The sequence below is a fragment of the Mustela lutreola genome, chromosome 2, assembly GCF_030435805.1.
Source record: "Mustela lutreola isolate mMusLut2 chromosome 2, mMusLut2.pri, whole genome shotgun sequence".
NCBI lineage: Eukaryota > Metazoa > Chordata > Mammalia > Carnivora > Mustelidae > Mustela > Mustela lutreola.
This window is the reverse complement of record NC_081291.1, coordinates 99,613,760-99,641,187: the sequence shown is the minus strand read 5'-3', so window position 1 is coordinate 99,641,187 and position 27,428 is coordinate 99,613,760. Positions and strand designations below refer to the sequence as shown.

The 27,428-nt window shown below is 37.8% G+C and overlaps 1 protein-coding gene and 1 pseudogene across 5 annotated transcripts in view; one reads left to right on the top strand and one right to left on the bottom strand.

Annotated features, from left to right (window-relative positions):
• The window catches only part of PIK3CB (phosphatidylinositol-4,5-bisphosphate 3-kinase catalytic subunit beta), a 210,775-nt gene that overhangs the window by 83,688 nt on the left and 99,659 nt on the right, over positions 1 to 27,428 (top strand). For 4 of the 5 annotated variants that reach the window (XM_059162765.1, XM_059162768.1, XM_059162766.1 and 1 more), the window contains 2 exons: positions 6,877 to 7,102; positions 15,190 to 15,413. In XM_059162765.1, coding sequence (XP_059018748.1) covers positions 6,877 to 7,102; positions 15,190 to 15,413 — 450 coding nt within the window. Of the gene's footprint in view, positions 1 to 6,876; positions 7,103 to 15,189; positions 15,414 to 27,428 lie in introns of those variants that run through there. The other variant, XM_059162770.1, reaches the window with a different exon arrangement.
• Positions 1,685 to 3,401, bottom strand: LOC131824590 (elongation factor 1-alpha 1-like; annotated as a pseudogene).

Here is a 27,428-nt window from a genome sequence, read left to right as displayed (position 1 = left end):
AAACACAAACACTGTTTTCATTAAATAAAAAACTTTCTTCTCCAAGTCTCTGGTAATCCCTATTCTAGTTTCTGTCTCTAGGAATTTGTCTATTCCAGCTACCTCATAAAAGTGGAATCAAACAGTAGTTGTCCTTTTGTGTCTGACTTATCTTACCTACCATAGTATTTTCAAAGATCATCCATATTGTAATTTAAGTCCAAATTTCATTCTTTTTTAAGACTTAGTAAAATTCCACTGTTTGGAATTTTATGCCACATTTTGTTTTTCTGTTCATCTGTTGATGGATATTTTGATTGTATCAGTCTTTTGGCTATTGTGGACATTGGTGTACAGTTATCTGTTTGAGTCCCTGCTTTCAGTTTTTGGGGGTATATGTCTGGAAATGGAATTTTTATATCTTTTGGTAACTCTGTTTTAACTCTTTAAAGAACTGCCAGACTGTTTTCCACAGTTGCGTTATCCTTTTTCTTTCCCACCAGCAATACTCAAGAGTTCTAGTTTCTCCACATCCTGGCCAACACTGGTTATTTTCTGTTTTTGTCGTTTGTTTTTTATAATAACTATTTTTATAGCTGTGAAATGGTATCTTATTGCAGTTTTTAGTTGTATTTCCCTGATCACTAATGATGTCGAGCATCTTTTCATGTTCTTAATGGCCATTTGTAGAATTTTCTATTTAGGACCATTGTACATTTTGTAATTCAATTGTTTGCTTCTTATTGTTGAGTCATAGGAGTTCTTCATATATCCTGGATATTAATCTCTTATCAGATACATAATTTGCAAATATTTTCTCCCATTCTTTGGGTTGCCTTTTTATTTGCAGTACTGTCCTTTGATGTATAAAATTTTTAAAATTTTTATGAAATCCAGTTTACCTATTCTTTCTTTCTTTCTTTCTTTTTTTTTTTTTTTAAAGATTTTATTTATTTATTTGACAGAGAGAAATCACAAGTAGGCAGAGAGGCAGGCAGAGAGAGAGGAGGAAGCAGGCTCCCTGCCAAGCAGAGAGTCCGATGCGGGGCTTGATCCCAAGACCCTGGAATCATGACCTGAGCCGAGGGCAGAGGCTTAACCCACTGAGCCACCCAGGCGCCCCACCTATTCTTTCTTTTGTCGCCCAGCAGCACTGCTTTCTCCTGAATATAGCTGAATCTGAAGATTAGCTATGATTTTTACTAGGGTCTTTTTTTTTTTTTTTTAAAGATTTTATTTATTTGTCAGAGAGAGAGAGAGGGAGCGAGAGCGAGCACAGGCAGACAGAATGGCAGGCAGAGGCAGAGGGAGAAGCAGGCTACCTGCTGAGAAGGAGCCCGACATGGGACTTGATCCCAGGACTCTGGGATCATGACCCGAGCCGAAGGCAGCTGCTTAACCAACTGAGCCACCCAGGCATCCCTTACTAGGGTCTATTATTCTCAGTTCTTGGTTTTTATGCTGGCTGCAATTACAAATTTGTAATCCACCTTGCCATTTGTATGGTGACCTTCTTTTATATGATTTCATTCAGGAAGCTTGGGGCAAAATGACAAGAGATTGATTCTGCTTCTTCTGACAGGGCACTGTTAATTAATGATGATAATCCTGGTCAATAGAAAAGAATCCAGGAAAAATAATATTTTGTAAGGGAGGATGGTGCATACTTTGAATTTTCTGTTTTTTTGTTTTGTTTTGTTTCTCATTAAACTTTTGTTTTAATGGGTCTCAAAATTCTGTGACAGATTTTTGGTCAAGTTGTTTCCATTAAAAAGTACTGATTTTAAAAACTAATAACTTAAAACTGCCACACACACACAAAAAAACAAATGGTCCACAAAACATTCTCCTTTCCTTCTGAAGGTTTTATGATGCATTGTTATCATTAACCAGTCTTTTACTATTAAACTTAAATGGCCAATTGACACAAACAGTTCTGAGACCGTTCTTCCACCACTGATTAAGACTGGGGTGGCAGGTATTGGGGATAATATTCATTTAGCCTTCTGAGCTTTCTGGGCAGACTTGGTGACCTTGCCAGCTCCAGCTGCCTTCTTGTCCACTATTGACACCCACAGCAACCATCTGTCTCATGTCACGAACAGCAAAACGGCCCAGAGGAGGATCGTCAGAGAAGCTCTCAACACACATAGGCTTGCCAGGAACCATATCAACAATGGTAGCGTCACCAGATTTCAAGAACTTGGGACCATCTTCCAGCTTTTTTCCAGAACGACAATCTATCTTCTCCTTCAGCTCAGCAAACTTGCAAGCAATGTGAGCTGTGTGACAATCCAGCACAGGTGCATATCCAGCACTAATTTGGCCTGGATGGTTCAGGATAATCACCTGAGCTGTGAAGCCAGCTGCTTCCATTGGTGGGTCATTTTTGCTGTCACCAGCCACATTGCCATGACGAACATCTTTGACAGATACGTTCTTGACATTGAAGCCCACATTGTCCCCAGGAAGAGCCTCACTCAAAGCTTCATGGTGCATTTCAACAGACTTGACTTCAGTTGTAACATTGACTGGAGCAAAAGTGACCACCATGCCAGGCTTAAGAACACCAGTCTCCACTCGGCCCACAGGGACAGTACCAATACCACCAATTTTGTAGACGTCCTAGAGAGGCAGATGCAAGGGCTTGTCAGTTGGACGAGTTGGTGGCAGAATGCAATCCAGAGCTTCAAGCAGTGTGGTTCCACTGGCATTCCCATCTTTACGGGTGACTTTCCATCCCTTGAACCAAGGCATATTAGCACTTTGCTCCAGCATGTTGTCACCATTCCAACCAGAAATTGGCACAAATGCTACTGTGTCGGGGTTGTAGCCAATTTTCTTAATGTAGGTGCTGACTTCCTTAACGATTTCCTCATATCTCTTCTGGCTGTAGGGTGCCTCAGTGGAATCCATTTTGTTAACACCAACAATTAGTTGTTTTACACCCACTGTGTAAGCCAGAAGGGCATGCTCATGGGTCTGCCTGTTCTTGGAGATACCTGCTTCAAATTCATCAACACCAGCAGCAACAATCAGGACATTACAGTCAGCCTGGGATGTGCCTGTAATCATGTTTTTGATAAAGTCTCTGTGTCCTGGAGCATCAATGATGGTCACATAATACTTGCTGGTCTTGAATTTCCACAGGGAGATATCAATGGTGATACCATGTTCACGTTCAGCTTTCAGTTTATCCAAGACCCAGGCGTACTTGAAGGAGCCTTTTCCCATCTCAGCAGCCTCCTTCTCGAATTTTTCGATAGTTCTTTTGTCGATCCCACCACATTTGTAGATCAGATGACCAGTAGTGGTAGACTTGCCCGAATCTACGTGTCCAATGACAACAATGTTGATATGAGTCTTTTCCTTCCCCATTCTGGTTTAGGTTGAGCGGTGGTTTTCACGACACCTGTGTTCTGGTGGCAGACCTGTTGCGAAAAAGCTTGTTTTTTTTTTCTAATTAGAAGTTACTTATGTTCATAAGAATGGTAAATATGAGGGCGCATTGGTGGCTCAGTCGTTAAGCGCCTGCCTTCTGCTCAGGTCATGATCCCAGCGTCCTGGAATCCAGCCCCACATTGGGCTCCCTGCTTGGCTAGAAGCCTGCTTCTCCCTCTCCCACTCCCCCTCCTTATATTTCCTCTCTCAGTGTCTGTCTATGTCAAGTAAATAAATAAAATCTTTAAAAAAAAAAAAAGGTAAATATGAACATCTTCATAGATAATCACTTTTTTAAAAAATTGAAGTAGAGTTGACATACGATATTATATTACTTTCAGGTTTACAAACTATGATTCAGCAGTTACATACATTATGAAATGTTTACCATGATATGTATAGTTACTGTCTATCACCACACCAAGTTATTCCAATATTATTGACTGTATTCTCACTGCTGTACTTTACATCTCCATGATTTATATATTTCATAACCGGTATTTTGATATTTTAATCCCCTTCATCTATTACACCTTTCCCCCCACCAGTTTGTTCTTTGTATTTATTATTTTCTGTTTTTATTTTTGCTTTTTAGATTCTACATATAAGTGAGATCATGTGATGTTTGTCTTTTTCTGACTTATTGACTTAGCATAAGGCTAGGTTTTGATATATACTTATTTTTCTTTGATATAAATGGCATTGTTTTCTTTCTTTGCTAGTATATGGAAACAACAGGTTTTTGTATATTAATTTTGTATTCTGCAACTTTGTGGAATCATTAGGGTTTTTTTTTTTATATATAGTATCATGTCTTATGCAAATAGTGACAATTTTACTTCTTCTTTAACAATTTGGATACTTTTTCTTTTTGTCTGATTGCTGTGACTGGGTCTTCTAATACAGTATGTTGAATAAAGGTGGTGAGAGTAGACATTTTTGTCTTGTTCCTGATCTTAGAGCAATAGCTTTCAGCTTTTCACCATAAGTATGATGTTAGCCATGGGTTTATCATATATGGCTTTATTATGTTGAAGTATATTTTCTCTGTTCCCACCTTTTTGAGAGTTTTTATGATGAACAAATTTGGAATTTGTCAAATGCTGTTTTGGCGTCTTCTGAGATGATTAGATGATTTTATCTTTCAGTTTGGTATATCATTTTGATTGATTTATGGATGATGAGCCATCTTTGCATCTCTGGAATATTTCCTACCTGATTGTGGTGAATGAACCTTTTAATGTCTTGTTGAATTTGCATTGCTAATATTTTGTTGAAGATTTTTACACCTGTGTTCATTGGGGATACTAGTATGTTTGTTTGTTTGTTTGTTTTTGGTAGTGTTTGTTTGATTTTGGTATCAGAGTAATGCTGGCCTTGTAGAATGAATTTGGAAGCATTCCTTTTTCCTTTTTTTGGATGAGTTAAAAAAGAATTGAGGGGTGCCTAGATGGCTCAGTTGGTTAAGTTTCTGACTTTTTTTTTTTGTTTTTAACGATTTTATTTATTTATTCAACAGACAGAGATCACAAATAGGCAGAAAGGTAGGCAGAGAGAGAGGGAAGCAGGATCCCTGCCGAGCAGAGAGCCTGATGCGGGGCTCGATCCCAGGACCCGGAGACCACGACCTGAGCCGAAGGCAGAGGCCCAACCCACTGAGCCACCCAGGTGCCCCTCCGACTCTTTTTTTTTTTTTTTTTAAGATTTTATTTATTTGATTTATAGATTTTATTTTATTTGAAAGACAGAGATCACAAGTAGGTAGAGAAGCAGGCAGAGAGAGAGAGGAAGAAGCAAGCTCCCTGCTGAACACAGAGCCTGATATGGGGCTCGATCCCAGGACCCTGGGATCATGACCTGAGCAGAAGGCAGAGGCTTTAACCCACTGAGCCACCCAGGCTCCCCTAAGTTTCTGACTCTTAATTTGGCCTCAGTTCATGATCTCAGGGTTGTGCAGTTGGGCCCATGCTCAATGCAGAGTCTGCTTGAGATTCTCTCCCTCTGCCTGTTCTTCTTTCCTCACTTCCATGCTTGTAGCACACGCTTTCTCTATCAAATACATAAATAAAAGAAATCTTTAGAAAAAAGGAAAATGATTGATATTCATTTCTTTTTTTCTCCCCAGCTAGAGAGGGAGAGCAGGGTGGGCAGAGGGGAAGAAAGAGAATCTTAAGCAGGCTCTATGCCCAGCAAGGAGCCTTTGGCTGGGCTCTATCTCAGGACCCTGAGATCATGACCCTAGCCCAAATCAGGAGTTGGATGCTTAACTGAAAGAGCCATTCAGGCACCCTGATACCTGATACCTCATTCTTCTTTGAATGTTTGGTGGAATTCAGCAATGCAGCCATCTGGTTCTAGACTTTTTTTATTTTTTAAGATTTTATTTATTTATCTGACACACACAGAGTGAGAGAACACCAGTGGAGGAACGGCAGGGGGGAGAGGGAGAAGCAGGCTCCCTGCTGAGCAGGGAGCCTTATGGGGTGGGGGTGGGGTGGAGGTGGGGTGGGGGTGGGGGTGTGGCTACTCTTGACCTAAGCTGAAGGCCAACGTTTACTTGACTTAGCCACCCACCGGCCCTTAGACTTTTTTTTTTGGTGCAAGTTTTTTTAAATTACTGATTCAATTTCATTACTGGTTATCACTCTATTTAGAGTATCTGCTTTTTTTCTGATTAAGCCTTAGAAGATTGTATGTTTCTAGGAGTTTTATCTGTTTCTTTTGGTTTTCCAGTTTGTTGCCATATAATTTTTTATAGTAGTCTCTTAAAAATCTTTTGTATTTCTGTGGTGTCAATTGTAACTTCTCTTTCATTTCTGATTTTGAGTCTTCTCTCTTAAGAAGTCTTGCAGATTCTCACTTAATTTTGTTTATGTAAATGCGTTTTTTGTGCGTTGTACTATTACTTACAAATATGGGTTAATACTATATGTGTTCCCTTGTAAGTTGGTATTTTATTTATTTTTTCTAAATTATTTTCATTAACATTTAATGTGTTATTTGTGCCAGAGGTGCAGGTCTTTGAATCATCAGTCCTACACATTTCACAGCACTCACCATAGCCCATACTCCCCAATGTCCATAACCCAACCACTCTATCCATACCCCTCCACCCCCCAGCAACTCTCAGTTTGTTTTGTGAGATTAAGTCTCCTATGGTTTGTCTCCCTCCTGATCCCATCTTGTAAGTTGGTATTTAAAAACAAACAAACAAACAAACAAAAACCTTAATATATCTTGGACAACTTTCCATGTTACTGTGTATTTTTATTTTAGTTTTACAGATTTGTAATATTTTATAGTTGATTTAGCCAGTCCTTCATTGCTAAACATTTGGCTTGTTCCTATTTTTTTGAGTTTTATAGAGAATGCTGCAGTGAGTATCCTTGTAGATGTATCTTTGTACACTTGAACAAGTTTTTCTGTTCCAGAAAGTGTCTTATTTTTTTCCTGCAGATGTTATGGAAGCAAGTTCACAATTACCCAATGTTTAACCTCCTTATGGAAATTGACTCCTATATGTTTGCATGTGTGAATCAAACTGCTGTATATGAGGAGCTTGAAGATGAAACAAGAAGACTCTGTGATGTCAGACCTTTTCTTCCAGTTCTCAAATTAGTGACAAGAAGTTGTGACCCAGGGGAAAAATTAGACTCAAAAATTGGAGTCCTTATAGGAAAAGGTAACTTAAAAACTTACTGGTATGAATTCTTTACATATTTATGATTTATGTATAAACATGTAAGTATGATCAAAGACGTTGCTTTGTAGAGTGTGGCTCAAAGACCAATACTTACTTGTAAATTTATAACTAGTCTGAGATAAGGTGCATGTAACAATTGAGAGTAAATGTTTATAAATTCCTGTAGCAATGTGATAACCCCTGGGACACTATGGTAATATGTTTTGTGTATCTTTTTTAGCAACTTATTTTTATTAGCCAGAGTATATGTCCTTTTTGGCAGATTGGAAAGGAAAAAGTTCTCCCTTTGTCTCAGATAGTTTGAGAAGCCCTTTTCTAAGAGATACATCCTCCATTTCTTTTGAACTTCCTCTACACTATAAACTATACACTATACACAATACACACAACTTCCTCTACACTATACACACTATTTATATAAAATTCTGTATATCAAGACTTTAAGCTAATTGAAAAGTTTCTGTCAATAACCCATATTACTGACAAATTTTACTCCTTAACTAAAATTATCTTTAAGTAGAGATACTTTTGTAGGGAGTCAGGATATGTTATGTCTACGTTATTCTTTGCAAATTAATTCCAGGGAGAATCATGAGTAACAAAATGTGGTAGAGTATCTTTTGCTATAATAATGTTAGGTATCACATGGGCCAATGGTATATCAATATCCTGCTTTAGACAAGATACTAGAATCAAGTACTATGAGAGGTTTACTGCAGAGGAGGCTTGAAGTTTATTTATTTTGCAGTAGCAGTTTTGTGTTGTTGTTTTCAGTTTTATTTTGTAAGAGACTTGAAATTGAACTAAAAAACCAATCTACCCACTGGAGGCTTTTGGATTTGGATTAGCCTCTTGTATTGACTAAATTCACTCTTAAAAGATAATATGGTACCATCCCATTTAATATTATAAGTGTCTTCAAGATAACCTAGTATCATCCCTTCTAAGAACCATGTCCTAAAGATTGCATTCTTTGATCTTGACCTATAGTGATTCAGACTAACTAATGATTACAAGTGTAGGGCTACATTCTTCCCTCTGAGTGCTTAGAAGAAGAACAGAACTTCGTTGAATTACTGAATGACAGCCTATGTGTATTTCTTTCTCTTTTTTCTATGTATTTCTTTCTCTTTTCTTTCTTTCTTTTTCCTTTACTTTTTTTTTTTTCAAGTAGGCTCCATGCTGGGCCTACGAGTACCAGGCTTGAATTCAACAACACGGAGATCAAGATCTGAGCAGAGATCAAGAGTCAGATTGCTCACTGACTGGGCCAACCAAGTACCCAGACAGTATAGTACTTAAAAAGGTTTGATTACTTCAGAGGAGAGCTAGTTCAGTTTAGGAAATAATTTTTTGTTTCTTCAATAAGTTTGTAATTATTTACCATATAGGATTCATCTACCCACCCAACCATCCATCACTCTTTCCTTCCTTCCTTCCTCCCCATCCCCCGCCTCTTATTTTTTTATTTTTAAGTAATCTCCACACCCTGTGTGGGGCTTGAACTCACAACTCTGAGATCAAGAGTCACATGCTCCACTGACTGAGCCATCCAGGAGACCCCACAATTTTCTTATATATTAATGGCCTCATTAGAAAGCACTCCTTTCCATTTGCTAGGGCTCCAAAGATTTTTTCATAAACTTTAAATTCTCCATGACAAAAAGTCTCCTTTGTTTGAATTGAAGAATATATGGGAAAGTAAAAAATAATAATGACTTACAGTACTATTGAAGACAAGAATATCCACTGATAATATTGAGATATAGTTCTTTCCAAGTGGCTTTTTGTGTATGTGTCTGTGTGTATGAAATATATAGCTTTTAGGTTTCCCTGCTGATGGAAGGAAGTAGACCAGAACCATATTGACTGTTAAGGATTAAATATTTGATAACCCAAAAGATTAGCATCACAGAGAGAGCTAACTTTTGTCAAGATATAGATATCTTTTTTTTTTTTTTTTTTTTTTTTTTTTTTTTTTTTAGATTTTATTTATTAATTTGACAGAGAGAAATCACAAGTAGACGGAGAGGCAGCCAGAGAGAGAGAGGGAAGCAGGTTCTCCGCTGAGCAGAGAGCCCGATGCGGGACTCGATCCCAGGACTCTGAGATCATGACCTGAGCCGAAGGCAGCGGCTTAACCCACTGAGCCACCCAGGCGCCCCAAGATATAGATATCTTTCTGAGTTGTATCATGTTTTCAAAATTTAGATCACTACACTATCTTCTAGTTGAGATCTTCAAAAAATATGGGCTCATTAGCCACTGTTATTTCTACATGAGCGTGGCAGATTTAGCAAATAAAAATATACTAGATGCAAATATTACATGGGATATACTCAATGATGAAAATCATTCATGGTTTATCTAATTCAAATAGAATTGGGCATGCTGTTTTTTTGCCTTTGTTTTTATTTGGTAACCCTGACTTTACCTTGCCACAGTGCAGGGGTCATACGTATGTAATATATAAATTGAATTTTTCTTTCTATAAGCAGTGTGACCATATTTTGTTCTGTATCATAGGTTTATTATATGAAAACTTTTAATGAAGTGTGCCCTGCAGTTTGAGTGATCAAGATGCAAACTCTGTTTTATATTAAACTGAACAGCTTATGGGTCACCTGGGTGGCTCAGTTGGTTAAGCATCTGCCTTCAGCTCAAGTCATGATACCAGGGTTCTGGGGTCAAACTCCATGTTGGTTCTGTGCTTGGTGGGGAGCCTGCTTCTCCCTCTCCCACTGCCCTCTCCATGCTTGTGCTTGCTCTCTCTCTCTGTCAAATAAATAAATAAAATCTTAAAAGAAATAAAATGAACAGTTTATAAATGCTTAACAATAAACTGTACTTGAGATTTTCAGCATATCTAGAAAACCTGATGTTAATGATCATATACACAGATTCAGGTGTTAATGTGCATTTAGGAAGTTGAGTAAGTCTGTTTTAATATTTTGGAGTGAATTTTCACTTTAAGTACCTAAGAAGTCCGTTTTCGCAGTTGCTAATTTGTATGTGATGACTATAACTGGGGCTTGGTGAGGTCATGCCTCCTGGTAAAACAATAAACAATTATTTCAGTTTAACTTCAGGAACGAGTTTGCTGCCTTCTCCTCCCCAAAGAAAACAATGGAACCTTTACAGATGTTATTGCCCTGGTGGGTCTAAAAATACCTTTTCCTGCATGATGATTTATCTCATTTTATTTTCTAATGTTTATTATAAATAATTATTTACAGAATTTCTATTTGTCTTCTGATTATGCTCTGTAGTGAAGGTCACCCCTTCAAATGCCCATTAAATCTTGATCAGAGGATTTTGTCAGCATCCTGAAAAAAATATTTTGAAAACTCCCTTATTTTTTCCCTGACCTATCTTAAGTTGTGATATATTTTAAAGTGACTGCAGGATTTTAACAATATCTTTAATGTGAAGAAAATATTCAGCAATACCTTTTTTCTTTTAAGATTTTATTTATGTGGTAGAGAGCGAGTGAGCACGCGTGTGTTGCACTATCAAGGGAAGTGACGGGCAAAGGAAGCAGGCTCCCTCTTGGGAGCCAGACATGGGGCTCAATCCCAGATCCCGGGACCCCAGGATCATGACCTGAGCCAAAGGCAGATAGGAAACCAACTGAGCCACCCAGGTGCCCCAACTCAGTGCTTTTTTTATGTGAAAAAATTACATTTGGGACACCTGGGTGCTCAGTCGGTTATACATCTCACTATTGATCTCAGCTCAGGTCTTGAACTCAGGGTTGTGAGTTCAAGCCCTGAATTGGACTCCATGCCGGGTAGGATGCCTATTTTATTTTATTTTATTTTATTTTTTATTTTTTATTTTTTTAAAGATTATTTATTTATTTATTTGACAGAGAGAGAGATCACAAGTAGGCAGAGAGGCAGGCAGAGAGAGAGAGAGGAGGAAGCAGGCTCCCTGCTGAGCAGAGAGCCCGATGCGGGACCGGATCCCAGGACCCTGAGATCATGACCTGAGCCGAAGGCAGCGGCTCCACCCACTGAGCCACCCAGGCGCCCCTAGAATGCCTATTTAAAAAAAAATTATACTTGACTGTAAATGATAAAATATTCTTATCTTGAAATTTAAGGCTTGCTATCAAATTTTCTTACCAGAAGACATGTAGAAATTAAGTTTAAAATTAAATTACTTACCTAATTGTTACATTTATTTATATTTAAAGTAATCTTTATATCCATTCTGGGGCTTGAACTCACAACCTGGAGATTAAGAGTTGCATGCTCTTCCGACTGAACTAACTAGGCACCCCGCTAATTTCTTATTTTTTGGCAAAGTGTCTATTTTTTTAAAAGATTTTATTTATTTATTTATTTGAGAGACAGAGATCAAAAGCAGGCAGAGAGACAAGCAGAGAGAGAGGGGGAAACAGGCTCCCCGTGGAGCAAAGAGCTCGATGCGGGGCTCGACCCCAGGACCCTGGGACCATGACCCGAGCTGAAGTCAGAGGCTTTAACCCACTGAGCTACCTAGGTGCCCCAAAGTGTCTATTTTTAAGAACTCTTTGTAGTGGTTTCTAAATTCAAGTTTTATTTTTCATTTATTTTTTAAAAGGAGATTCTCAGATTGGAATTCACTGAGTCTGATGAATTAAAGAAATCTATACTCTTCAGTTGGTTCTAACAGTTATGTGAGCAGAGTTCCTTATTTACAATATATTGAAAAAATTACCAAAGTAGTAGCAATTGCAGTTCAACAGTAGCAGTGAGCTTGGGTCTTTGCTTGGAGCTGACAATGCTGTGGAAAATGTGGATCAGTGAATAGACAATTAGAATACAGTGTGTAAACTGCTATAAGTCAAAGAGGTAAAATCAGCTGAGTGAGAGAGGGTTGGCCTTATAGAAGACACACAACTAAAATGAGCCTTCAGTGCTGATGAGGAGTTGAGCCAGGTAAGGAGGAATTAGAAGGATAATTGAATGGGAAGGGCACGTATGAAGAATGGCCTATTCACGGAATAAAAGTAATTGATTATGGTTTGTGTAAAGGGATAGCTAGGACAAATAGGAAGATGAGAGAGGCAACCAGCTTCAGAGTATGTGGAGCCATTCAGGTCATATGAAAAATTAGAGACTGATTCCTAAAAGCAATTGGGAAATCAAAAGGATTTAAATGGTGGAGTAATATGATCAGATTATATTTATAAAGATGATTCACATTGTAAAATAGAGAATGAATCAGATTAAGACTGGGAATAGAGAAGTTAGTGAAAACTGATGTGGTAACCTAAGGGAGGGTTGGTGATGGCCAGGGTTAAATTAATGACTGCAGGAACTAGAAGAGTAGACAGAGTTGAGGAACATTTAGAAAGTGGATTAGACATGACTTTTAGTAGATAAAGGGAGATAAAGAGTTTGATTTTTGTTAGATGTATTAGGTACTCATTTTTCTTTTCTTACCTGTAATACCTATGTTTGTGGGTAGAAGTAGTTTCAGCGGTGCTGGGGAAAAATCTCCAAAGTGCCTCAGCTAGTTTGTCTTAAGTTACACTTCCTTCATAGCTGATTTATTTTTTTATTTTATTTTTTTTTTTTAAAGATTTTATTTATTTACTTGACAGAGAGAAATCACAAGTAGATGGAAAGGCAGGCAGAGAGAGAGAGAGGGAAGCAGGCTCCCTGCTGAGCAGAGAGCCCGATTCGGGCCTCGATCCCAGGACCCTGAGATCATGACCTGAGCTGAAGGCAGCAGCTTAACCCACTGAGCCACCCAGGCGCCCTCATAGCTGATTTATAGTGTGTATTTCCATTCCAGATCTAAAACTCTCCAGGAAGTCACAGTGTACCCTCAGGATTTTAACTTTGCTGCATTATGCAACTTAAACATTTTTATTTTTCTGTATTTAATGCCACAATTGATTCTAATATTTATTTAGTAAAGATTTTTATTTGGGGGAGAGGGGCAGAGCAAGATGGAGAAAGAGTTTTTATTTTCCTTTAAAGTTTTTTTTTTTTTTTAAGATTTTATTTATTTATTTGAGAGAGAGAGCATGAGAGGGGAGAAGGTCAGAGGGAGAAGCACACTCCCTGCAGAGCTGGGAGCCCGATGTGGGACCCGATCCCAGGATTCCAAGATCATGACCTGAGCCGAAGGCAGTGGCCTAACCCACTGAGCCACCCAGGCATCCTTCTTTAAAGGTGTTTTAATTCATTTGGGATAGAGAGAGAGGGAGAGAGAGAACAAGCACAAGCTAGGGGAGAGGCAGAGGGAGAAGGAGAAGCAGACTCCCCACTGAACTGGGAGCTGACATAGGGCTCAATCCCAGGACCTGGGGATCATGACCCAAGCCGAAGGCAGATACTTAACCATCTGAGCTACCCAGGCACCCCAGGGAGAAAGAGTCTTGAGCAGACTCTGTGCTGAGTACAGAGACAGACGTAGGGCGCGATCCCACGACCCTGAGATCATGACCTCAGCCAAAACCAAGCATTGGACGCTTGGCCGACTGAGCCCCCCAGGAACACCTACACAGCACTTTAGAAGAATGAGATAGAGCTGGCACTGAAAAGTCTCCTCAATACATGCACAGGATTGATGTAATTTGGGGCTGTTGCTGGGATTTAGAGCCCACAGCCAAGAAAGAATTCTTGAGACATCTTCGGTGCAAAAAGGTGGTTTTATTAAAGAATGGGGACAGGACGTGTGGGCAGAAAGCTGCACTGGGGTCATGAGGCGTGGCCAGTCTGAATAATCTTTAAATTAAAGTGTTTGCCAATCTCACCATTAATTTTTTTTTAATATTTCATTTATTTATTTGTCAGGGAGAGGGAGAGAGAGAGAGAGCACACAAGCAGGCAGAGAGGCTGGCAGAGGCAGAGAGAGAAGCAGGCTCCCTGCCGAGCAAGGAGCCCATGTGGGACTGGATCCCAGGACTCTGGGATCATGACCCGAGCCGAAGGCAGCTGCTTAATCCACTGAGCCACCCAGGCGGTGGTGAGCCACCTCACCATTAATTTTTATATATAATGTACATATAAACATTTCTGCATGTTCATTTATTATAGATTTCAGAGATTATTTTTTATTTTATTAAAAAAATTTTAAAAAATTTGACAACAGAGATAGATCACAAGTAGGCAGAGGCAGAGCAGCAGGCAGAGAGAGAGCCTGATGCAGGGCTTGATCCCAGGACCCTGAGGTTCATGACCTGAGCTGAAGGCAGAGGCTTAACCCACTGAGCCACCCAGGCATCCCAAAAATTATTTATTAAGATAATGATAAGTTTAAGAAAACGTTGCTATATTTAGTTGTTTTGATGGTAGGAGTGGTCATAATTAAGTACAACAAAGAATAATTTTATGAGATTTTTATTAATTGATACACTGTAACCGTTGTTAAAATCATAGTGAATTGAAAGTTTAATCTATAAAATTTAAATTTACTGAGTTTTAAGTAATAGCTTGTTAAAGTTAATAAAAAGTAATAGTAATAATATTAATATAATAATTACATTATTTATTATATATAAATAATACTTATATATTATATATTAATTATATCAATTATATTATATATAATTATATAGCTATATATAATTATATATTGTATAATTAATATTATATTAATTATATATAATATAATATAATAATATTACTATTTAAAGTAATAGCTTGTTAAAGTTAAGTAATAGCTTGTATTTTAAGTTCATTAACTGAAAAGTTTTCAGATTCTTAGGTTTTCTCAGATATAGTAAATGTGACTTACTTGGTTTGTAAAGAAAAACTGGATATTTTATATGTGTTTTTAAAGTGTGTACTATTTCAGTGATTGATTACCTTTATAAAACTCATACCAAATTGCATTTCTTTAACGGTTTCAAGTTTATCTTCTTTAGAAATCTAATTATGTTCATCTTCTATACATGAAATTTGTTACTTTTTCTGGATGTTCTTTTGATCTTTCATCATATTTTCCTGCCCAGTTTTATTTGCGTGATAAAAACCAAATATCCAATATATTTGGTTGAATATATTTTGTATTCTCTTGTATTATTATTAGCTACTCAGAATGACACTTTAAAAAAATTTGTTTAGGTCTACATGAATTTGATGCACTGAAGGATCCCGAAGTGAATGAGTTCCGAATAAAAATGCGCAAATTCAGTGAGGAAAAGATTCAGTCGCTTGTGGGATTGTCTTGGATGGATTGGCTAAAGCAGACATACCCACCAGAACATGAACCATCGGTCCTTGAAAACTTAGAAGATAAACTTTATGGAGGAAAGCTCATTGTGGCTGTTCATTTTGAAAATTGTCAGGTAGTGTTATGTTATTTTAAGAAATACATTGTAAAAAATCTTTGATTTTTACCTGAATGCAACACCAGTCGTAGAGGAGATAGCTGGCAAATTTTATTAAAAAGAGCATTTTTAGATTTAAAGATGGAAATTTAGAATTACGTATAACAATCAAATGACACATCTTTTGCACGTATGATTTTTTGATACAGTGATATATTAGTCTAGATTGGGATTGGGAAACCAGTTTTTGAATGGTATGTATGTATGCATTTATTTTTTAGAAATCATTTTTATTTCACTTTATTTCTAAATTTTATTTAAAATCAATTAACCATATAGTATATTATTAGTTTCTGGTTTTTATTTTAAAAGGATGTTAAAAAACTCAAGGAATTTTTAAAAGATGGAAGGAGAAAGGAAGAGAGAGAGAATGGAGGGAAAGAAAGGGAGGAAGGAAGGGAGGGAAGGAGGGAGAAAGGAATGGGACACAGACTCATGGGTTGTCAGCAAAGCCTGGTTCTTCACAGAAAAAGATTGCCAGTCCCAGTCTAGATAATGTTCTTTAGTGTAGATATTTTATTTTCTTATTTGATTTTTCTGTTGCCTATGAAATGAAAGGTTTGATCAAATGATCTCTTTTTTCTCATATTCTTATATATGCATTTCATGGTGATATGGAAATGGGCATTATATTGGAGTATATTTAATCCATACCTGAACGGTGACAGCTATTTTACAAACCAGATTATGAGACTGCCTTTGTATCTAGTGTGGTCATTTTATCATCTAGGATCTGGATTTAGAATTAGGGTAGGCATTCAAGGGTATTTTGTGGTGTTCTTCAGTTACTGCAATAACAATGACATAAACCATTTCAGTAGCCATTCTGTATTGAGCACTTTACCATGCCAAGAACTATGAAAGATATATATTTTTTAAGTATATTCTCCACTTTCAAAACAACTATAGGGGCACCTGGGTGACTCAGTGGGTTAAGCCTCCGCCTTCGGCTCAGGTCATGATCTCAGGGTCCTGGGATCAAGCCCTACATCTGGGCTTTCTGCTCAGCAGGGAGCCAGCTCTCCCCACCCCCATCTCTCTGTCTGCCTTTCTGCCTTCTTGTGATTGCTCTCTCTCTCTCTCAGTGTCAAATCAATCAATAAATAAAATCTTTAAAAAAAACTATAAAATGTTATCATCCCCATTTTACAATGAAGAAAATGAAAGGGAGAGAAGGTTTTTTTTTTCCCCTCCTCTTTTCTTTTCTTTCTCTCTCTCTCTCTTTCTCTGTTTCTTTGTTTCTTATATCTTGTTTCTTTCTTTTGTGCCAGGTCTTATATCTTATAGCTGGTCTGTGGTAGTGACAGGATTTTATCCAGGTGTTTAGTTTTATTCAGTTCTGCCTCCTTTCCAACAATATGTTTCTAAATAATTGTAAAAACAAATACAAAAGAAGGAAAGAAAGAGCCGGCTGGCCTTCTGGCATTTTATGAAAGAGATTTATCTAGCTTTAAAGCTTTTTTTGTTGCTCTCTCCCGAGGTATGTTGAGACTAAAGTTCAGTTTAAATCAAGATTTGGATATTACAAAGTCTCACAATCAAATTTGAAATACGATTTAGGGAATTCTGCAGTGTTGGAAGAGGTGGAATGAAGAATTTTACCACTAAAAGGTGACTAGAATTCAACTTGAAAACACTGGCTCAGGGCAATTTGCCCTTCTAGGTCAGTCTGCATTTCAGTACATATGGGTCAGTTCTCTACTGGATATACATATTTTTCATGTAATCATCATTGTAACAAAGTATATGTGAAAATAAATGTTTTGAAATAAGAAGAAAAATGGGGATATTGTGAAATCTACTGGATTCCAAGCAATCATAGAATTTTTTCCCAAATTCTTTTATTTATTTCTAGTTTTTTAAAAAATTTATTTTAGGGGCACCTGGGTGGCTCAGCGGGTTAAGCCTCTGCCTTCGGTTCAGGTCATGATTTCAGGGTCTCTGGATTGAGCCATGCATTGGGCTCTCTGCTCAGCAAGGAGCCTGCCTCTGTGCCTGCCTCTCTGCCTACTTGTGATCTCTCTTTCTGTCATAAATAAATAAAATCTTAAAATAAATTTATTTTAATCACCTAGTTGTTAGCAAGAAAAGTGCACTCCTAATCCCTGTCCCATCCACCTACCATCCCATCCCAATCCTTTCACCCATCCACCTACACATCTCCACTCTGGCAACGATCAATTTGTTCTGTGTAAAGATTTCCTTTCTTGGTTTGTCTCTCTCTGTGGGTTTCTTTGAGTCTAAAATAAGTGTTGTATAGGCAGCAAATAGATGGGTCCTGTTTTTTTAATCCACTCTGTCACCCTATGTCTATCGATTAGAGTGTTTAGTCCATTTACATTCAGTGTAATCATATATGTATATATATGTATATTGCCATATTATTGTTACCTGCTTTGTGGTTGTTAATGAAGATTTTCTCTGACCCTTTCTTGTCTTTTATCTTTCATGGTTTTCTTATTTTCTTTAGTGATACAATTGGATTTCTTTCTCTTTTATTCTTTGCATATTTATTAGTGGTTTTTGATTTGTGTTGCCATTAGGTTTGTGTATAATCACTTCTGCATATGGCAGTCTATATTAAGTTAATGGTTATTTAGGTTTTAACCCATTTTTTACTACTCTCCTTCCCATGTTTTAGGTATGTGTTGTCATATTATATCTTTTCGTTTTGTGAGTTCCTTGACTGATATTTTGCAAAAATACTCATTACTGTTTTTGTGTTTCCTACCTTCATACTTTCACTTTTGGTCTTTCTTTTCAGCTGAAAGAGTCCTATGTTTAATATTGCTGGTTTAATGGTCATGAACTCCTTTAGTTTTTCTTTGTCTGATAAACTCTTTATCTCTCCTTTTATTTTTTTTTAAAAGATCTTTTAAAGATTATTTATTTGACAGAGAGAGAGAGCGAGAGCGAACTTACAAGTAGGAAGAGTGAGAGGGGGGAAGCAGGCTCCCAGCTGAGCAGATAACCTGATGTGGGGCTCAATCCCTGGACCCTGAGACCATGACCTGAGCTAAAGGCAGAGAGGCTTAACCCACTGAGCCACCCGGGCACCTCTTTATCTTTCTTTTTATTCTCAGTGATAGCCTTACTAGATAGAGTATTCTTTACTGCAGGTTTTTCCCATTCAGCACTTTAAACACATCATTCCACTCCTTTTGGCTTGCAAAGTTTCTGCTGAAAAATGGGCTCATAGCCTTATGGGGTTTCTTTCATATGTAACTTTCTTCTTTTGTCTATCTGCTCTTTTTTTTTTTTTTTTTTTTTTAAAGATTTATTTATTTGATAGCAAGAGGGGAAACACAAGCAGGGGGAGTAGTAGAGGGAGAAGTGGGTTTCCCACTGAGCAGAGAGCCTGATGCAGGACTTGATCCCAGGGCCCTGGGATCATGACCTGAGCTAAAGGCAGACGCTTAACAACTGAGCCACCCAGATGCCCTGTCTTTCTGCTCTTAATATTTTTTATTTATTCCTTTATTTTTCCATTTTAATTGTAACATGTCATTGTGTGGGGCTGCTTTTGTTGATTTTGTTGGGGGCTCTCTGTGCATTCTTCATCTGGGTATGTTCCCTTCCCCAAAGTAGGGAAGTTTTCAGCTGTTATTTCTTCAAATGAATTCTCTATCCCTTTTCCCTGTCTTCTTCTGGGAGTCCTGTAATGTGAATGTTACTACTTTTGGTGTAAGTATTGTGTTCCCTAAGTCTGTTACTGTTTTGTACTTGTTTCCTAAGTACTTTTTTCTCTCTTGTTCATCTTGATTACCTTCTGTTTACTCTGTCTCCTAGGCTATTAATTCGTTCCTCTGCTTCTTCCAGCCTGATGTTCATACCATCAAACATGTTTTTTATTTTATTTATTGAGCCTTTTAGCTCTACCATGTTTTTCTTATTCGCTGGCTAATGGTCTCACTGATGTCCTCTATTCTTTTCTAAAGTCCAGTTAAGTATCCTTAATGATCATTGCTTTAAATTCTCCATTAGGCATGTTATTTATATTTGTTTTGCTTATATCTCTGGTCTTGGTCTTGGTCTGTTCTTTCATTTGGGACAAATTCCTCTGTCTTCTCATTTTGTCTCTGTGCCTGTTTCTCCATGTGTTAAGAAAGTTAGCTACATCTTCTGTTCTTCTGAGTAATGGCCTTAAACAGAAGAGGTCCTGTAGTGCTCTACAGTGTAGTGTTCCCTGTTCCTCACAGCCTGGTGCTTCCAATAGCATCTCTGTTGTGTGCTGAGTATTTTCTGCTTTTGTGCCCTGGCTACTTTATCCTTCAGATCAGTATAGTACACAGAGGCTCTCTCTGCCTGTTGTGGGCAGTGTTTGGTCCCTGGCCTGAATGTGGTGTGTTTTAACTAGATGTGCTCTGGTCTACTTATGAAATGAGATCTGTTGCTGTTGCCACCAGAACCGAGGTCTCACAGAACTCCTGGGTCAGGAGATACGGTGCTGGTCAAGGGTTTGGGCTGGTCGTCTGGGTGTGGAAGCCTGCTGTGGTGGGACTGAGGCAAGTGTAACTGGGAAGGATGGATCCACAAGAGTGCAGGAGGCAGGGCTTGGTATATATAAGCAAGTTACATGTGAGTGCTAATGCTGTGTTCATTACCTCAGGTGGCTCTGTGTTTATGCTGAGGGATAGGGAAGGGAAGTGGTGCCTTGCAGTTCCTTTTTTTTCCCCCATGAGGTTTCTCTGGGAGGGCTGCCTCTCTGGAACTCTTGCCACTGCTATGAGTTGAGCAAGTAGCTACTCCATTGTGCGTGTAGGCACCCTAAAGATCTCTGTTTTCATTCTGTATTTCCTTGGGCTGTTTGTTCCACCTTATTTCTAAGAGTAGCCCCCATGCCTCTGGACTTTTCCTGAGCCAAGCCACTGCCTTTAGAACTGCAGACTTTAAGCCCCACTGGCTGGTTGCAGGAACTTGTGAAATGGGACTCTCTTGCTTTTCTTGCTGGTTACTATGTGGACTCCTTTTCCCCAGGTGCTCCTCTGTGTTACAGTTTGTCTCTTCTTCTTCTGTGCTGTAGCCGCTCCCTCTGTACTGCAAAAGCCATGATTTGTTTCTCTCCTAAGCTTCATCTTTGCAATTTCCTCCGGTGTGGTGGCTCTTCTATCTTTAGTTCTGGAGTTTTTTCTACCAGTCTTCAGATTCATTTCTGGAGTATTTAATGTAGGAGGATTTGATAGTTATCTGTTGTATTCATGGGACTGGGTGATCTTCTCTTCCTATTCTGCTGTCATCTTCCCCTCCAACAGTCATAGACTTTAATGCTGAAAGTAGTTTGAAGATCATCTAGTTAGATTCTTTATATAATATAATCTTTTCACCATCCCTTATATAGTATAGTTTCTTTATATAATATAATCTTTATATATATAAAGATAATATAATCCTTATATAATATATAATCTTTATATTATATATACAATATATAATATAATCTTTATATAATATAATCTTTTCACCATCTCTTATATAGAGTAGTTTCTCTGACCAAATACATTCAGTACTTGGGGAAGTACTCGACCTTTAGAGTAGCATGTTTTCACTTTTGACAATCACATATTTAAATTTTAATATAAAATGTATTTAAAAATTCAAACTAGCCTTTTAGACTTCTTCCCATGTGGTTGTCCTTTCTCATTTTGCATAAGTATCCATTCAGTCTACCCTTTATTATACGTGTCAAATATTCATATAGTTGAGATAGAGCTATCATAACTCCCCTTAGTTTACTTTTCTTTTAGCCAAACAGTTCCCTGGGGATTAAACAAAAAGTTCCTATTTTGTATTGTATAGACTAGTAAAATTATTAAGTTATTAAAGAAACTTGGAAAGCCACATAGAGTTTATCCTTCTTTGTTTAGGCAACTAAGTCCATTTTAAAAAACACAAATTTGGAGCCTAGCTGGCTCAGTTGGTAGAGCACGCAACTCTTGATCTCAGGGTTGTGAGTTCGAGCTCCACACTGGGTGTAGAAATTACTTACAAGTAATATCTTGAAAACAAATAAATAAAACCCCAAATTCCTAATGTATTATCAGTACTATTTCATAAGCGGGTAAATACTTCACCAACAAAAAATAAGAATGATGATTTCAGAATAAAGAATGGTTAGCTTACTGATCCCTCATACATGCATTTTTTTGCCCTTCCAACTTCTATATAAAATAATAATTTTGCCATTTTGTCATTACTGTTAATGACCAACATTAGGGAGCAGTATGTAGGAACACTAAACATGAGATGAAGTATAACAAAGTACTCGTATAGGTTAAAAATGGTTTTACAGGATAGATAGGGAGCAATATAGACAGTAGTTTCTGTGAAAAAGATGAAGTTTTTGATGACCATATCTTCAGTATCATCCAGTTTAGAGCAGGGCTCTTGAGAAGCAAGATAAATAAAATCATGGAACTGTCATGTTTCTGTTTTAAAGAACATTAGTTCCCAGCAGCCACACCATGGCATTATTTTTAATTCCAATAGTCATAATTTGTTAAGGATACCAATAAACCTGAGCATCACTTTCAAACCTGTGTTTTTTTTAAACCTCAGCCAGCATAAGTTATATGAAATAATTGCATCAATTAAGGGAGAGGGGCATGTGGCATTTGAAATAGTCTCCTGTGTGTTAGGGAACAGGGCGGGTTGTGGAGAAGGTAGAAGGAGGTAGAGACTATATGGGGGGAATTTCAGAGAATGTATCAGAAGCATGGGCAGAAATATGAGAAACAATGAAGCACAAAGCGTAAAACTATCAAGAATAACTTCTTCACCTGTGTAGACATTATCTGAATAAGCACAGATGTCATGATACCGATGTAGTCACAAATGAACTGTATCCTTTCCTTCTAAACAGGAGTTTCTGTTCCGTCCTTATGCCCAGTATCTTCATTGGGTAGTCTCTCATGTAGCTGACTATAAGCATTAAGCAATGCAAGTTGACTCCTGAGGAAAATCCAAGTCTTTTAAAGATGCAATATTTTGTGAAGTTTTTAAAAGAAATGTTGGAAAACTGCTTGATACAGGAAAAACCAGTTGAGTTCTGACCAAGTCAGTCTAATTAACAGTTTATGTGAAGAAAATTAACATGGGTGATGAGATACACCAGTACTTCAGAAGACTTGAATGTAGTCATCATGAGATTATGATTGGTCTTTAAAGGAAGGTTTCAAGCCCTTGGTACTATATATAGATCCATTATACAAATGTGCAGTTGACCCTTGAACATGCAAGGGTTGAGTGCCAACCCCTCCACATTCAAAAATCCACAGATAATTTTTGACTCCCACAGAACTTACTAATAGCTTTCTGTTGACTCTCTTACTAATAACATAAATAGTTGATTAACACATATTTGTTATACATGTCATATACTGTATTTTTAAGTAAAGTAAGGTAGGGGGAAGAAAATGTTATTAAAGTCATAAGGAAGAGAAAATACATTTACAGTATTTATAAAAAAAATCCACATAATTAAGTGGACCCACACAGTTCAAACCGATGTTGCTCAAGTGTCAGCTGTATCTCCATGGTCTCAGGTGCATCTCTCTCAGAACTGATGATAAAGCATGTCTTTTCACATATTTATGAAACATTCATATTTCTGTTGTGTTTGTTTCTTGTCTATTTTAAAACTGTGTCATGTGTGTCTTACTGATTTGTATACGTTCTTGGTTTTTGGGAGTAGTGAATCTTTGTCATTGGGAATGTGTTCTCCCTCTATATAATATAATCTTTATGTGTCTTGTCTTTTTTATTCATTGTTTAGCTAGTTTATTTTACTTGATTTTATCCTCAAATTCTAGTCCGTTTTCAGATTTTTCTCAATTCTTGTGTTATATAAATGTATACACACAGCATTTCAAATCCAACATTGTTTTGTTTGAAATAACATCAGTTTATGTATTTGTATTAGAATATACCTAGAAATGGAATTGGTGAGTGATGGGTATATGGGTGTAATTGGTTTTTAATATATATTGCCAAAAAGTTTTTCTTTCTTTGTTTTTTTAAAGATTTATTTATTTTGAGAGAGATAAAGAGCAAGTAAGCATGCTTATGCAAGCAGGAGGGGCATAAGGAGAGGGAGAGAGAATCCCAAGCAGACTCTGGCTGAGTACAGGGACACGATGTGGATCTCAGTCTCAGGACCTTGAAATCCCAACCTGAACTGAAACCAAGAGTTTGTTGCTAAACCAACTGTATCCCCAGAGGTGCCCCCCAAACAGTTTTTCCAATTTATATTCCTACCAGAAATATATTGAGAGTTTAGTTTCTTCACATCTTTGCTAACACTTGATATTGTCAAATTTGAAAAATGTTTTAAAATTTGTCATGTTCCTTTTCATTGAGTTTTAAATTTCACTTAATATATTTTGTTTCTTGGAGTTCTCTTTGATTCTTCTTCAGTTTTTTTGCTCTTTACTCATTTTCAAACAACCTTTAATTCTTAACACATTAACTAAACTTGTTTTATTTTCTGAGTATTACTTGTAATATCTGCAGTTTTTCAAGCCTAGTTCTGATTTCTGGTCTTTTCTATAGGTTCTTGCTATCTGATAATGAGTGTGTCCTCTAGTTTTTTTATTTCTAAAGGGTCTGTTTATGAAATAGAGAGTAAATGGGAGTCATAGAATAATTTTATGGTATATTAAGGAGCTTAAGGCCTTATTATTCAGACCTGTATTGTTTAAATACAGTAGCCACTAGCCACATTTATACATTAAATTTGAATTTAAGTTAATTAAATGAAGTAAAATTAAAATTCAGTAATTTGCACTAGCCACATATCAAGCTTCTTGAGAACCACTTGTGGAGGGGCGCCTGGATGGTTCAGTAAATTGAGCGTCTGTCTTCGGCTTAGGTCATGATCTCAGGGTCCTGGGGTCAAGCCCTGCATCGGGCTCTCTGCTTGGCAGGGAGCCTGCTTCCCCTCCTCTCTCTCTACCTGTCTCTTTGCCTACTTGTGATATCTCTCTCTCTCTGTGTCAAATAAATAAATAAAATCTTAAAAAAAAAAAAAAACCACTTGTGGCTAAGAGGCTGTTGTATTGGACAGCATAGAATAGACTATTTCCATTTTTAAAGAGTTTTATTGGGTAGCGCTGCTTTAGACAGTTACGACCATTTGTATTATGTTAAAAAAGTATCATATCTGGGACGCCTGGGTGGCTCAGTTGGTTAAGCAGCTGCCTTCGGCTCAGGTGGTGATCCCAGCGTCCTGGGATCGAGTCCCACATCGGGCTCCTTGCTCCGCAGGGAGCCTGCTTCTCCCTCTGACTCTGCCTTCCGCTCTGTCTGCCTGTGCTCGCTCTCGCTCGCTTTCTCTCTGACAAATAAATAAAAAAAAATCTTTAAAAAAAAAAGTATCATATCTCTTTGTGAATCTATTTTTTAAAGTAGGTTACTTTCTAAGGTAGCTGAAGGTTTTGAGGTGGATAGTGCAAGGAAATTAAATAAGAAGCTATATTGCTCTTTAGGAGAAAGATGAAGAATTGCCAAAATAGAGTAGTGTGAATGGGATAGAGAGGAGGTGACAGTTGGCAGCCCAAGGATAGGAGGTTGTTGGTATCTTATTGGGAAGTGAGTTAGGGGAGGAAAGTGGAGTCATGTGACTTTTCAAAGGACTCTGTGGATCCTGGCTCATATGCTTTGATGCATATAGCACCAACTCATACAGAACATTAGGAAAAAAAGGTAAAAATACTAGAGAAAAGGAACACCCAGTAAGTTTAGGTTAAAAAAGTTGAAATTTGAAGTACCTTATGGAAAAGGGAGGTGACTTAACTTGGTGAAAATACTGCAGAAGCAACCTCTGGTCAGTAGAGAATTTTCTAACAGCCACAGTTGTGCAGAGTAGCAGTTAGCTGCTTTAGGAGATAGTGAATTTTCTTAAATCCTTGGTATGTACTGCTATTCAACATCGTACTAGAGGTCCTAGCCTCAGCAATCAGACAACAAAAGGAAATTAAAGGCATCCAAATCGGCAAAGAAGAAGTCAAATTATCACTCTTCGCAGATGATATGATACTATATGTGGAAAACCCAAAAGACTCCACTCCAAAACTGCTAGAACTTATACAGGAATTCAGTAAAGTGTCAGGATATAAAATCAATGCACAGAAATCAGTTGCATTTCTCTACACCAACAGCAAGACAGAAGAAAGAGATATTAAGGAGTCAATCCCATTTACAATTGCATCCAAAACCATAAGATACCTAGGAATAAACCTAACCAAAGAGACACAGAATCTATACTCAGAAAACTATAAAGTACTCATGAAAGAAATTGAGGAAGACACAAAGAAATGGAAAAATGTTCCATGCTCCTGGATTGGAAGAATAAATATTGTGAAAATGTCTATGCTACCTAAAGCAATCTACACATTTAATGCAATTCCTATCAAAGTACCATCCATCTTTTTCAAAGAAATGGAACAAATAATGCTAAAATTTATATGGAACCAGAAAAGACCTCGAATAGCCAAAGGGATATTGAAAAAGAAAGCCAACGTTGGTGGCATCACAATTCCGGACTTCAAGCTCTATTACAAAGCTGTCATCATCAAGACAGCATGGTACTGGCACAAAAACAGACACATAGATCAATGGAACAGAATAGAGAGCCCAGAAATAGACCCTCAACTCTATGGTCAACTAATCTTCGACAAAGCAGGAAAGAATGTCCAATGGAAAAAAGACAGCCTTTTCAATAAATGGTGCTGGAAAAATTGGACAGCCACATGCAGAAAAATGAAATTGGACCATTTCCTTACACCACACACAAAAATAGACTCAAAATGGATGAAGGATCTCAATGTACGAAAGGAATCCATCAAAATCCTTGAGGAGAACACGGGCAGCAACCTCTTCGACCTCTGCCGCAGCAACATCTTCCTAGGAACAACGCAAAAGGCAAGGGAAGCAAGGGAAAAAATGAACTACTGGGATTTCATCAAGATCAAAAGCTTTTGCACAGCAAAGGAAACAGTTAACAAAATCAAAAGACAACTGACAGAATGGGAGAAGATATTTGCAAACGACATATCAGATAAAGGACTAGTGTCCAGAATCTATAAAGAACTTAGCAAACTCAACACCCAAAGAACAAATAATCCAATCAAGAAATGGGCAGAGGACATGAACAGAAATTTCTGCAAAGAAGACATCCAGATGGCCAACAGACACATGAAAAAGTGCTCCATATCACTCGGCATCAGGGAAATACAAATCAAAACCACAATGAGATATCACCTCACACCAGTCAGAATGGCTAAAATCAACAAGTCAGGAAATGACAGATGCTGGCGAGGATGCGGAGAAAGGGGAACCCTCCTACACTGTTGGTGGGAATGCAAGCTGGTGCAGCCACTCTGGAAAACAGCATGGAGGTTCCTCAAAATGTTGAAAATAGAACTGCCCTATGACCCAGCAATTGCACTATTGGGTATTTACCCTAAAGATACAAATGTAGTGATCCAAAGGGACACATGCACCCGAATGTTTATAGCAGCAATGTCCACAATAGCCAAACTATGGAAAGAACCTAGATGTCCATCAACAGATGAATGGATCAAGAAGATGTGGTATATATACACAATGGAATACTATGCAGCCATCAAAAGAAATGAAATCTTGCCATTTGCAACAACGTGGATGGAACTAGAGCGTATCATGCTTAGCGAAATAAGTCAAGCAGAGAAAGACAACTATCATATGATCTCCCTGATATGAGGAAGTGGTGATGCAACATGGAGGCTTAAGTGGGTAGAAGAATAAATGAAACAAGATGGGATTGGGAGGGAGACAAACCATAAGTGACTCTTAATCTCACAAAACAAACTGAGGGTTGCCGGGGGGAGGGGGTTGGGGAGAAGGGGGTGGGATTATGGACATTGGGGAGGGTATGTGATTTGGTGAGTGCTGTGAAGTGTGTAAACCTGGTGATTCACAGACCTGGGGATAAAAATA